Source organism: Pangasianodon hypophthalmus, chromosome 4 (genome assembly GCF_027358585.1).
Source record: "Pangasianodon hypophthalmus isolate fPanHyp1 chromosome 4, fPanHyp1.pri, whole genome shotgun sequence".
Classification (NCBI taxonomy): Eukaryota; Metazoa; Chordata; class Actinopteri; order Siluriformes; family Pangasiidae; genus Pangasianodon; species Pangasianodon hypophthalmus.
In genome coordinates this window covers 5,007,487-5,022,056 of record NC_069713.1, presented here as the reverse complement: position 1 = coordinate 5,022,056, position 14,570 = coordinate 5,007,487, and the positions used below count along the sequence as shown (strand labels likewise).

Below are 14,570 nucleotides of genomic sequence, written 5' to 3'. Positions count from 1 at the left end.
AGTTTGAAAGTGACCATGGTTATATGAAAAGAAAAGAATGCAACTTTAGATACAATGAAACTAAACTACCCAAAATGTCACCAAATATTTTAGGAATTTCTACAGTTCAAACAAGAATGTGGCCATCCCACTTTAATTCAAAATCATCCCAAATTGTCAAAGATACCCTATGTTAAAAAATTCCAGAGATTTTTGAAAAAAGAAAGAAACAAAAACAGTGAAACATGCAGGTACCCATTTCTCTGCCAGAGAACACCGCTTTGATCCCTCATGACAGTATGTGAATTTTTTAAGAAATGTCCAGATTTTCAAATGTTCGGGTAAAATGGAGAACCAATAAGAAAACTTATGAAACCAGCATAGACACAAAGACTACATTCCTAAGATCTTGATTTCTAAGATCTATATTTTTAAAAAGGTATCTCATTTTTTCACATCGGACAACCTCATTTGCCCATGGCCCATTTACCTTCCTTTTATCTGAATAACAGAATAGAAACATTAATGAATGTTAGGCAATTGCATATTAATTGCATTTTTTTTGTATTCATTACAGAGAAGTAACGCACCTTCCTTAGTACATTTGTCATTCACGATAAAGTTCTTGAACTTCTAGCTATCTGATCCTCTAACAGGTCAGTTTGCCTGAGTTGGAGACCTTGCGAAAATCTGAGGAAAAATCTGAGGAGCACCATCACTAGTGCTTGCTCTGTCTACAGGCTGTACAAACATTTTATTATTGTGGTAAATCATTACGTGTAAAACACTGGACAGACTAAATAAACCTTTCTTGTTTTATAATCACCCACCGGTAAATTCTATCCGTTTCACGAGATGTACTCTATTAATGGTGAAACTTTGTGATGACTCTTTCTTCTGCACATTCTGAAATAAAGCAAATTCAAACAAATAAACAAGCATAAGCCAAGCATAAAAAAATTCTGAATTTCAACACATTATTTACTTTTAAGTGTGAACCAGACAAAATTAAGGGTAACAATTTAAATACATATACATCAAATTTGCTTTTTTATTCTCAATTTTACTTTTATCACTTATACGCTGAATGAAATTCAAAATAAGTCAAAGCTGTTTCATTTGTAAGAAATTTAATATTAGGTTAATGTTATGATTAGTACAGTTAAAGATTATTCTTATTAAGTTTGATGGAAATGTATCATATAATCGCAAAGCTTTAAAAAATAAACCAAATTATAAACTTTCCCTCATACATCTCTGCTGACATATGCAAGGGCGCACTGCGCTGCAGTTAAGGCAATCATATTCAGATCTCACTTTTCACAATCCAGTCAACAACGTATGGATAAAATCAAGGCCCGTCCTATGTGTTTTCTTGTTTGATAAGCTGTTTCACTCGGAAATATATTCCAATGCGGTAGTAAAGTCATTTGTAAATTTCGGTTTCATGACCACCCCCCCCCCCACCCCCCCCCCCACCCCCCACCCCCCCCTTCACGCTTTGCTCCTGGGGACCGTTGACCTCGACACTGCAGCCGAGCCCTCTGATGTGGAGCTGGGCACTGGGAGTGTGAACGGTGGAATTTTGCCAGGAGGGCCTGGTCTAGGATATCCTCCCTGGATACCCAAGATTGTTCTTCGGGACCGTAACCTTCCCAGTCTATGAGGTGTTTGAGGCGACCTCTGCAGTGTCGGGAGCTTAGTATTTCTCTGATGGCATATACTAGCTGGTCATCCAGGATCATCGGGAGAGGAGGATCGTTCACAGGATCAGGCTCTGTGGAGGAATTAGACACAGGAGGGTGATATGATTTAAGAAGAGAGACATGGGAGAGACAGGGAGTTCTGTGCGTACTTGGCCCAAGCGAGGAACCGACTCCAGGAGGTCTGGTGGCTGTGACAGAATGTTTGCAGGAAGCGGCGGATCTTTTTCCTGGTTTGGCCGTTGCACTGGGGATGGTAGCCAGAGGACAGGCTCACGGTCACACCTAAGAGATTGAAAAAGGCCCTCCACACCCTGGAGATAAACTGGGGGCCTCGGTCAGAAACAATATCTTCAGGGAGGCCGAAGTTCATGAAAACATGGTTAAACAAGAGCTCTGCTGTCTCCGAGGCGGAAGGGAGGCTTTTTAAGGGAAGAAGTCGACAGGCTTTGGAGAATCGTTCAACAACTACCAGGATACAGATGTAATCATTGGAAGGAGGTAAGTCAATTATAAAGTCTACTCCTATAGACGATGCGGAACCGGAAGGGGAAGGAGTTTACCTGATGGCAGACGTTGTGGGGTCTTGGACATACAGTCAGGTCCATAAATATTGGGACATCGACAAAATTCTAACATTTTTGGCTCTATACACCACCACATATGTGCCTCCCACTTGTTAAGGGACCAAAAGTAATGGGACAGAATAATAATCATAAATCAAACTTTCACTTTTTAATACTTGGTTGCAAATCCTTTGCAGTCAATTACAGCCCGAAGTCTGGAACGCATAGACATCACCAGACGCTGGGTTTCATCCCTGGTGATGCTCTGCCAGGCCTCTACTGCAACTGTCTTCAGTTCCTGCTTGTTCTTGGGGCATTTTCCCTTCAGTTTTGTCTTCAGCAAGTGAAATGCATGCTCAATCGGATTCAGGTCAGGTGATTGACTTGGCCATTGCATAACAGTCCACTTCTTTCCCTTCAAAAACTCTTTGGTTGCTTTTGCAGTATGCTTTGGGTCATTGTCCATCTGCACTGTGAAGCGCCATCCAATGAGTTCTGAAGCATTTGGCTGAATATGAGCAGATAATATTGCCCGAAACACTTCACCCTGCTGCTTTTGTCAGCAGTCACATCATCAATAAATACAAGAGAACCAGTTCCATTGGCAGCCATACATGCCCACGCCATGACACTACCACCACCATGCTTCACTGATGAGGTGGTATGCTTAGGATCATGAGCAGTTCCGTTCCTTCTCCATACTCTTCTCTTCCCATCACTCTGGTACAAGTTGATCTTGGTCTCATCTTTCCATAGGATGTTGTTCCAGAACTGTGAAGGCTTTTTTAGATGTCATTTGACAAACTCTAATCTGGCCTTCCTGTTTTTGAGGCTCACCAATGGTTTACATCTTGTGGTGAACCTTCTGTATTCACTCTGGTGAAGTCTTCTCTTGATTGTTGACTTTGACACACATACACCACCCTCCTGGAGAGTGTTCTTGATCTGGCCAACTGTTGTGAAGGGTGTTTTCTTCACCAGGAAAGAATTCTTCGGTCATCCACCACAGTTGTTTTCCATGGTCTTCCGGGTCTTTTGGTGTTGCTGAGCTCACCGGTGCATTCCTTCTTTTTAAGAATGTTCCAAACAGTTGTTTTGGCCATGCTTAATGTTTTTGCTATCTCTCTGATGGGTTTGTTTTATTTTTTCAGCCTAATGATGGCTTGCTTCACTGATAGTGACAGCTCTTTGGATCTCATCTTGAGAGTTGACAGCAACAGATTCCAAATGCAAATAGCACACTTGAAATGAACTCTGTACCTTTTATCTGCTCATTGTAATTGGGATAATGAGGGAATAACACACACCTGGCCATGGAACAGCTGAGAAGCCAATTGTCCCATCACTTTTGGTCCCTTAACAAGTGGGAGGCACATATGCAAACTGTTGTAATTCCTACACCGTTCACCTGATTTGGATGTAAATACTCTCAAATTAAAGCTGACAGTCTGCAGTTAAAGAACATCTTGTTTGTTTCATTTGAAATCCAATGTTGTGGTGTATAGAGCCAAAAATGTTAGAATTGTGTCGATATCCCAATATTTATGGATCTGACTGTAGCGCGTTCCTGGCATCCCTGGACAAACCGCTTGATGTCCTGTGCCATCCTGGGCCACCAGAATCGATCTTGATGCAGCGTCAGGGTCATCTCAGTCCCAGGGTGGACAGTGCCTAGGGAGTCGTGCACGGATTTGATTAGTCTCTTTTGTAAGGAACTGGGGACATACCTGCGATTTAGGTATTTTGGCCTCATGCAGATACTCAAGGTTTCGGTGGTCAGTGAGGACAAGGAAGGGATGCTGAGCCCCCTCCAACCAGTGCCTCCACTCTTCCAATGCCAACTTGATGGCCAGCAATTCACGGTTCCCGATGTTGTAGTTCTGCTCTGCTGGGGTGAATTTTTTGGAAAAATAGGCACATGGGTGGAGATGTGAGGGATTCCCCTGCTGCTGATACAATACGGCACCCACTCCAGAGGTCGAGGCATCAACCTCTACCACGAAGGGCTTACTAGGTTCTGGGTGGCGCAGGAGGGGTGCCATCGTAAAGACCTCTTTCAGGGCTTCAAAGGCCTTGGTAGCTTCTTGGGTCCAGGACAGGGATTTGGGCTTTTGCTTGAGGAGGGAGGTAAGTGGAGAGGTGATAGAACTGTAATTTTTGATAAACCGATGGTAGAAATTAAAGAAGCCTAAGAACCTCTGAAGCTCTTTAACAGTTGTGGGTATTGGCCAGGTCTTGACGGCTTGGACCTTCCCCTCACCCATCCGGATGCCTCTGGGACTAATCTGGTAACCAAGGAAGGTAGTCGTGGGGCCTTAAGGTAGAGCTGATGGTCCGGGAGTCTCTGGAGGACCTTCAACACGTGCTGGAGATGTTCGGCCATATCCTGGGAGTAGACTAGGATGTCATCGATATACACAAGGACAAAGTGGTTAATGTACTCCAAGAATACCTCATTTATGAATCCCTGGAACACAGAGGGGGCATTGACAAGACCATAGGGCATAACTCGGTACTCGTAGTGGCCAGTGGGGGTAATGAACGCAGTCTTCCACTCATCCCTCTCTCATATCCGGATGAGGTTGTATGCACTGCGAAGGTCCAACTTGGTGAATATCCCGGAGTTGTTCCAATGCTGCTGGGACAAGGGGAAGTGGGTAACGGTATTTAACGGTGATCTTGTTGAGTGTCCGGTAATCTATGCAAGGCCGGAGACCTCCATCTTTTTTAGCCACAAATAAGAAGCTGAAAGCAGCAGGGGAAGTAGATGGGACGATATAGCCTTGTTGTAGCCAATTCAAATGTTTCTGAATTGACAAAGGGTAAATTTTACCTTTAGGCACTGGCTCACCCGGTATGAGGTCTATGGCACAGTCCCAAGGCCTATGGGGTGGTAGCTGGGAGGCTTGTTTTGGGCAGAAGACATCCTTGTACTGGTTATAACAGGCAGAAATATCCACCGACTGTTGCTCTATAGGGCTTTCTATGGATGTGGTACAGACCGGGAGGGGCTGAGGACGGAGAGGGAAACATTCAGGGAAGCATTGATTGCCCCACCGTAGAACTTTGCTTGTGGACCACGAAATTATAGGATTGTGTCTTACTAACCAAGGCTGTCCCAGCAGGATATCAGAGGTGGCTTTTTCCAGAACCAGGAGTTCAATGGACTCTGAGTGCAAACAGCCCACTTGTAATTGTATTGGCCCGACCTGGTGTCTGATGGCTCTCTGACTGAGGGGAGTTCCCATTATGGAGTGTGCTTGATAGCTTGCTGGGTTTGGGCTTTTCCTGAGTTGGAGTTGATGGCAGAGTCCTCTGGATATGAAATTGCCGGCTGACCCAGAGTTGATGAGGGCTGTAACAGAGACAGCGTAATTAGCAGTACTCAGAGTTACGACCGTGGTGAGAGGTGACACACAAACTTGTGGACAAGTTATATAACCCACCAGCGGTCAAACAGGGCGAGTGGGGGACTTGGCAATTACGTGCTCACTGGCTGCACAATATAAGCAGAGCCTCTGGGTCAGCCGACGATGTCGTTCCGCCTGAGTGAGGCACGTGGAGTCAACGTGCATGGGTTCCACTCCTGGTTCTGGAAGAGAGGGAGTTGAGGATGGAGGAGGGACCTGGGGAGACAGCATGGTGCTGCTTTCCTAGGAGCAGCTGGCTAAGCGGTGAGCCACTCAGATGGATAGTTGTATGAAGCGCTTGAGCCCTATGGTGTCATCAAACGTGGATAGGTGTAGATGAAGGAAGAGGTCGAGTCCCTGTCTGTAGGTGGTTATGAGGGCTCGTTCATTCCACCCACTGGCAGCGGCTAGGGTGCGGAACTGCAGCCCATAGTCAGACAGAATTATTTCCTTGTTTGAGGTGATATAATTGTTCACTTACAGATGAGTTGCCTTCAGGATGTCCAAACACCTCCCGGAAGTGATCCATGAAGCTCTGGAAGGATTGCGTTACTGGTCCCGCTTGATGCCACAGGGTATCTGCCCATTGCAGCGCTCTGCCAGTGAGTAGAGACAGGATTTTAGATCGATCAGGAACCGGTGTGGCTGCATCTCAGTCTTCCATCAGGCCAGAGTAGGGCGCTGGATTGACCATAGGACTAGTGATGACGGTTGGTGACAAGGAAGACCTGGGGGACATGACTGGTGTCGATCCGGAAGCGGCGAGAACTTGGCGGAGATTATCCACCAGCACTGCAACAGGATCTAATGTGGTTGGGTTCATGATGTTGTCTAGGTCTGGCCTTCTGTCAGGATATACCAGACTCTGAGACAAAGGTGAAAACCCAACACAAATTTATTAAAGGATTTGACAAATAATGGGTATGCAAAGACAGGGTAAACACAAAGATAAGTACTGCAGGCTGGTGGGTAACACAGATAGAGACACTAGGTAAACGACTGAGGGAAAGGAGCACACATCTCATGTGTCTTGGAAGAGAAACGCTGGAGAAAACGTAGGGAGACGTAGAGGAGCTTCAGATGAACACAGGTACTCACAGAGAAGAGGTCTATTCCTTGTTGAGGCCAGACAAAGAGTGCATGTGAGGTGTGTGCTTATATGGAGTCCTGATGAGTGTGGTGATTGGAGACAAGTGGTGCTGATTAGAACTCTGGGGAGAGAGGGCGCTGACTGTTGGTGACAGAGCCTGGTGTTCCTGTGACAAACCGTAGCTTGACTATTAAATGTTTTGAATAATAAGTACTCTCATACTCATATTTAAATACATTGTGCTATGTTACACACTTAAAATCATAAAATTATGAAAACATATTTTACATAAACTGCAGCGTAGTTACAATTGTAGTTACAAAATTGCAATTATGGTGTGTACTTACAAGATTGTACTTCTAAACGTAAGTACAATACTGTAACTACAGATTGATCATGCAGGTACTTTAAAAGTACAATGTAAGAAGATTTAGGGACAGAGTTAGTACAGTGTATGAAGTGCTTAATTTGTTATGTAAGTACATAGTTTTTAAAGACACCTAATATAAAGTGGGATCAAGATTTTAATATTCACCCTCCTGAGTGAGGAATGTTTAAGGCAGTTGAATAGCCCTAAGCACTGGTAGACGATTATTCTCATTCAAATAGCACTGTTTAATTAAATGAGGTGTAAATATGTTCAGAGCAAGTTATGCCATGAAAACACAATAATAATAACACATATGAATTATAATTTTCTGTGTTTAAGGTGAATCTTTTCCAGTCTCTCTGATCATCAATCCCAGCAGAACTCAACACTTTACTAATGACTCTCTCTCACTGAGCTGTGAGGACCAGAGTAACTCTACTGGATGGACAGTGAGACGATACACACACAGTGAGGGAGTGTTAGATTGTTCATGGTGGGGATCAGTTACAGGATCAACATGTAAAATCAGCTTCCTCTTCACATCCCACACTGGAGTTTACTGGTATGAGTCTGAATCTGGAGACATCAGTAATCCTGTCAACATCACAGTGCATGGTGAGTCTTCATTTAGTGTGTTTATTGTTAAAGGAAAGGGGAAATGATTTATTACAGAATATTCAGAACTCTGAGTTTGCAACTGGGAAAACTGATCAACAAGAGACACTTAACTGGTTTATCTCAGTAATGTTTTGAAAGTTCTGAATGTTTTTGTGGTAACCTTGAGGCAGCCACAAAATGTAAACTGACTACACCATCTTCAGTTTGCGGAGGTGAAGGACCTCTACATTTACGGCTACCCATTTACAGAATCACCACAGAGGAATGAGTTGTGAAAAAGGCAAATTACCAAAATTTATTAGCTTAGCACTTGCAACAATAATAAAAGCAATTATTGATCCACAGAAAGACTCCCCCTACAGGGCCAGCTGCAGTTCTCCTCAGCTGGTCCCAGGAATGGGATACACGCCACCTCATTCTCCCAACCCCACCAGCATGGGCCAGAAAAAGAAGTGAAAAAGTGAAAAAGAAGAGACAGAGCAAACACCAAATCCCCAAATAATAGCACCCCTGCGCATCAAATCACCAGTGGATCAAAATCAACTTAAGTTGCACCATGTGCAGAAACTCCCTCAAATCCACACCACCATGGCAGGGATAGCAGCAGATCTAACCTGACCTCAGACCCCCAAGAATGCACCACTGACCAGATCCCCAAGACAGAGTCCTATAATAAAAAGAACAATTTAAAACAACAGCTGATGGCTTCCAAACTCCTCAGCTTCACAATCTTTAAACAGGAAGTTCCAAACAGTACACATCAGCACAGAATTTAGCAAAGCTCTTCCCCTGTTTACATGGAGATATCAATTAACAAAGCCCAGCAAAAAAAATGAAAACACTAATAATAAACTGGGAAATAGTGGCCAGCATTAGCACCATCTAAAGGAGAAAACCATCCTTTTGAAAACAAATCACACTTAAACAGAATGAAAAATAGAAATACAACACAACAAAAACAATTTACATACAGAGCAATGGCAAATAAAACCTCATGTCCTTGTTCCAGTCTCCTGGCCATCAAACCTAAAGATCAAAGTTCACATGGATAACAAAATGATGGTAAACAAGATGCGCAAAAAAAAAAAACAAGACTATACTTTTCAATAGGCCTTTAAGCACACCCACACGCCGCACATGAAATATTTAAATAGCAAAAATAACATGAAGACAGGCCAAAATCATAGTCTACATAATCTTCATTTAAAACAATTTAAAACAGAGTACCATCAACAGCGTTCCTAACAAAGCCATGCATTCAATGGCATCCGTGAGTTCCTTGAAATAAAACACAATAATCTGATCTGCGAAGGAAACAGCAGAAAAAACAGGTACACATGCATCACTCAATAAACACTATAAACACAATAAACGCTTTAAACTAACTATTTATAACCTTTTCCTTGTTAGAACTTCATATGCGCCGACACACCGGTGACAAATTCCTAATTAATCAGTAAACTTTTCCTACCCTGCCCACTATTGGGCAAACTGTTCTACATTACCACATTTTGTAATTTTAGTATTACATGAAGACAGCAACAGAACGGCACAGTCGAGTTTCTCTCATGAGCTGAATCAGTTACGGTAGAGCAGGTAAAACACTGAATGAGGCTGTAATGTGGCTCTACAAAACTCTAGTTTTACACTCCTTATCTAAAGAGTTTTCATCCAATTCAATACCACAAAACACAAACACACTAATGAGTTTTACAGTGAAATCAGTGTAAAAATTCTCTGTTCTAGATGGTGATGTGATCCTGGAGAGTCCTGTCCATCCTGTGACTGAGGGACATCCTCTGACTCTACGCTGTTTATATCGCAACACAAATTCCTCAAACCTCCGAGCTGATTTCTATAGAGATGGATCAGTTCTCCAGACACAGACTACTCGAGAGATGATCATCCAAACTGTCTCAAAGTCAGATGAAGGTTTCTATCACTGTAAACACCCAGAGAGAGGAGAGTCACCGAAAAGCTGGGTCTCAGTCAGAGGTGAGAAACCTTGTGAGAAATCTTTTTATTTGATTCTATTTTTAATAACACAGTTTAGATGTACAGTGTTTAAAAGCATAAAAACCTGCTCTCTTTCTTTCCTCATTCTCAGGTTCAAGGTTCAGTATTGGAACAGTAGGAGTGGCAGTGGGACTGAGTTTGGCCTTCTTGTTCATCGTTTTATTAATCTTTATAATCCTGCTGTGGTTCTGCAAAATAAAGAAAGGTCTGATTTATTGGTTTAGATAAGTTATATAAAATGTAATACTTAGAGTATAGAGCATAGAGTATAAAGCAAATATTGATTTATATGGGAATATTAACTTGATAAAAAGGGCTTGTTTAGAAGATTGGACACATTGAAATTAATATGGCCAGAGTCCTGATTACAGTGTACAGTATTAAACAATGTAAATAAAATGTAGATTGTTTAATTAATAAAAAAGTACTTGCCAGTATTTAATATAGTTAGATATAGTTATAGTTGTCTAACTACATTGTTATTATCACTATATCCATATTGGAAATTTGTAACTACTCTTCATTGTTTAGTAGTTTTTGGAGTTTCTCTGTTTATTATGCTTTAATCAGTTCTGTGTAAAATAAAATGTTTCTGTAACTATTTACACCCTGTTCAGATGTAGAATCTGTCTCCCTCTACAGGAAAGCAGCAGAAAACTAATCAGACATCAGAGCAGAATCAGAGCCGGTCAGGAGCTGAAGACTCTCAGTCAGGACACACACCACTTCAAGCTGGTCAGACACTGTCTCAATGACTGTTTCGTTTCTACATCTGTTCATGTTTTCAGTAGGAAGTGCTAATATTTATGCCATTGTGGATCAGGCAGATACGAGTGGAACAGGTAGCTTTATATCAAGCATTTCCTCTTGCATTAGGAGACTTAACTATAGATTAATGGTATAGAGTAAAGTATAGAAGTGTCTTGTAGTGATTAACACACTGCATTGTGTTCAGGTGAAACTGCAGCTGAAAGCAGTGAAGCCACTTACGCACAGGTCACAAAGAAAAAGAAGACAAAGAGGAACAATGGTAGAGTATTTTTAATGCTACAACATTTCATGTAAACTACAAGTAGGACAGTTTCCAATATATTCAGTCGTCTATTACACTCACAATCTCTGTCCTGAAAAGATGCCACATGTTGAAAGATAAAGGAATTATTCTTACTGTAGAAATGAGAATGGAGAATTCAGCCACACTGTGGTAGACGTGATGCTGTAATGACTAATGTATTATAAGGCTGGTGATCAGTGTGATGGTTTTGTTCTGGTTTTATGCTGCAGATGTTGATGCTGAACCCAGTGGTGGTGATGTGACTTATGCTGAACTTGAAGTAACACCAAAGAAAAAATCTATGAGAAAAAAAGGTACAGAAAATCATGATATGTTTAGATGGATTGAATTTTTTTTTTTCTGGAGATTAATTCAAGATTTCTTGCTTCAATTAGAAAAAGTCAGTGTGTGTGCTGATACTGTATACTCAGAGGTGAAGCTGAACAGGAAGGTAAGACTGATTATAAACAGCATCTTATGAAGCTTAAAAGACAAACCAAACACCATGAAGTAAGAAATAGTTGGCTATGAACATTCAAAGTACTGGCACCAAATAACTTACAGATTTGTTTCAGCAGCTGTTGATTCAAAAGGTTAACTAGTTTCTGACTTCAATATGAGGAGAAATAGAACTAATTCTGTCAGATGACACTGTGTGGAGGGCAGGGCAGAGGGGTAATGGCTGATGTTGCACACCTGAACCTGGTTTCCTGACTTGTATTTATGTGATCTCTTTCTCTCTCTGCAGTGAGCCATGTGTCTACGGATACTGATGGAGCCATGGTTGTCTGACAGATACCAAATGTTTAGCCAGATACAGAAGCACAGCTATGCAAAATAAAAGACTATATTAAATACATATAGAGTTTAATGAACAGAACCCTCTCTTGGGCTATAGATTTAACACTGTGTTTTAAATGCTCTAGTGAATTCCATCATACGTCCTTGACTGGACTATTGCAATCTGTCTCAAGGCTGACTGTCATGCTGTATCTTTAAGCAAGTTTCAGCTTGTCTATAGCACCAGTAAAGTCAGAGCATATTACCTCCATTATTATTCAGTTTAAATCGGCTACCTATTAAATTCCACATTCACTACTAAGTTGTGACATGACATTTGACATTTAAAACTCATATCTGGGTTCGATAGTAGTAAAGCCCATTGTTTATATCATTATATACATAGCTTAAAATTCTCAATGTATAGGTATATATCACTGTATACTGCAATGTCCTTTTAATTTTACAAGGGCCATTTTTAATGGCTTATTTTTAGCATTGTGAGGCCGTGTTGTGTAGCACACATTGAAATGATAACAAAAATGCAGTGTGTTTTGCAGGAAATTGCTTATTTAATTTAAGTATGCATTTATGCATTAGTTATAAATTAGTTCCTAATTAGTTATTAGGAAATGATTCTGTATTTTTTTACATTTCATTTTTTACATAATCATTCCTCTGCCATCTGTCATTTGTAATGTTGGTTGTGCTTTTTCAATTTATTCATTAATTAAAATCATTTAACCAGTCACTCATGTCACACTGTCACTTATTTAAAGACCTCCATTAGAGAAAGTGCACCATTTCATACACATTTCTCATCAGTTTCAAGTTAGGTACAAGTAACTTCGACACAAAAACTTTGACAGTCCAAGAAAGTTAATCAATCTTATTAAATCAGATTGTGTAAAAAAAAAAAAGTTCTGTAAAGAAGGCCACTGATTTCAAAATGACAGTCTTACAACACACAGAGAAATTTAATACTTTAGCGTTTCTCATCGTCGCATCATTCATACATGAAGGCTCTAAAAAAATGAGCTCAATTTTTCACTGTTTTATTGTTAGAAATGTATAAACCTGTATTCTAATTCACACATGATACATAAAAACTTACAGGTCCTATAGTATGATGGGTATATAGGCTGTAGTTACTCTGTGAGATGTTGAAGTGCGACCGAGACGTTCTCTCTGCAGCCCTGCCTGCCACTCAGTATAGACTGAACACCTTTCTGACTCTAATTTTAAAACTGTGAGGGTCTGGGATAAAAGTAATTGTATCACAATGATCCATCATGAGCAGCTTCTGCCACTGAGTAATGCTTAATATTAAAGGTTGCAAACACACCGCAGTTTTATTTTACCAATAGATCATATACTTTGTCATGGTGGACATGCTTTGATTTTCACAGACCTTTCACAGTTTTCTGAAAAATCCTGTTCATAAATTCATATGACTCTGGACTTGACCCTTCAGTATGAAAGTGTAGTTGTTGATAATTTAAAAATGTCTTTATGGTTCTATGTATCAGGCAAAATAAAAGAGGGTGATGAGTGTGATGTCAGCAACACCACTGGAAAATAAAGAAGAGCTGGAGTCTCGATTTTTTTTTAAATTTCTTAAGTAACTCTTGGATGAACCATATTCCATTCGTTTAATGTTCATTAGTTTATTGTTTTCCTGCTCAAAGAGACACAATTTCTTTCACGAATGACTCCACAATTAACTGATACGTTGAATAAAATGTGTTGGAGCAGAAATAACATGAACTCGAATTCATGTACCATCCTTTTAATTTCATTCATGTTTAACAATCTGGACATACAGGCTTCTGATCTGTGCTTAAATGACCAAATTGTTTCTTTGTGCATTTTATATGTTATAGGTGTTTAAAATGTCTGGGTTCTTTTACTTCTCCAGATTTCATCCACTGGAAGCAGCTCCGAGGATGGAAGCTGGATACTTAGTGACATCAAAATATAATGTGAGTGAGTTTTGTTATTCAAACTACAACTCACTCAAATGGGAGATTTTCTAAAAGCTGACTGTTTCAAGTTGACTAGATTTCTGCTTGAAAATGATGCTTTGCTGACACCTTCTGTCCAAAGGAGAGAATTGTTTCTGGATTTTTTATTTTTTATTTTTTGTCAGAGATATTAAAAGGGATGTTTCTGGAACAGGAGGCTGAAGTATGAGCAGTTACTTAAACCTATAAAAAGCTGTTCATTTAACCCAGTATGTTAAGTTGATTGTAATTAATGGTTATTGTTATTAACACTTAGGTTTACTATTCAAACTCAGAATGCTGGGTCAGTTTCACTTTATATGTGTTGTATTGTTATATTCAGTTCCCTTACAGTAATACCCAGAAACCCATTTAATATGATGCCACCTCACAGCTCCTGGGTCCCTGGTTTGATCCTGAGCTCGGGTTACTGTCTGTGTGAGTTTTTGTGCATGTTCTCCCTGTGTCTGCTTGGGTCTCCTCCATGAGTGTGTGAATGTGTGTGAGAGATAGACTGGTGTACCATTCATGTGCATTCCTGGGATAGACTCTGGACCCAAGGCCTAGTTCTAGTCTAGTTCAACAGATATAGTGTAAAAAAATCATTGCTTATATATAATCAACATTTGTAGATATTTCACCTATTTACAGCATCTTAATTCAGGGTGTGATATTTTCAAACAAAATACATTTTAATGCTTGTAGAGTCAAGCCTGTTAAAAGTTTTACAATGTGAGTCTAGAAACAGTTTTGATGTGAAAAATGAAGGAACAGGAGGTGCCTATGTCTAAGCCTATATACAGTAAAATATAGGGGACAATATATATGCATTCTTTCTCTCTCTCTCTCTGAAAGAACACAGGAAGTTGTCTGTGTCCACTAAAATAGAAGCGTGCCACCCCATGCCCCTCCCCTTTAAGAGAACACAGGAAGTGGTAAAGCTTTAACTCACACCACTGCTCTGTCAGCTGCCTCTGCCTG

General features: G+C 40.6%; 1 protein-coding gene across 1 annotated transcript in view; it reads left to right on the top strand.

Annotated features, from left to right (window-relative positions):
* LOC128318149 (obscurin-like) overlaps window positions 1-11,852 on the top strand; it is a 30,724-nt gene extending 18,872 nt beyond the window's left edge. The window contains exons 16-23 of the mRNA XM_053233519.1: window positions 7,458-7,733; window positions 9,483-9,731; window positions 9,844-9,957; window positions 10,395-10,487; window positions 10,708-10,782; window positions 11,037-11,120; window positions 11,202-11,257; window positions 11,555-11,852. Of these exons, the coding sequence (XP_053089494.1) occupies window positions 7,458-7,733; window positions 9,483-9,731; window positions 9,844-9,957; window positions 10,395-10,487; window positions 10,708-10,782; window positions 11,037-11,120; window positions 11,202-11,257; window positions 11,555-11,557 (950 nt within the window). The 3' untranslated portion in view covers window positions 11,558-11,852. The remainder of the gene's footprint in view (window positions 1-7,457; window positions 7,734-9,482; window positions 9,732-9,843; window positions 9,958-10,394; window positions 10,488-10,707; window positions 10,783-11,036; window positions 11,121-11,201; window positions 11,258-11,554) is intronic.
* Window positions 11,853-14,570: the final 2,718 nt, after the last annotated feature.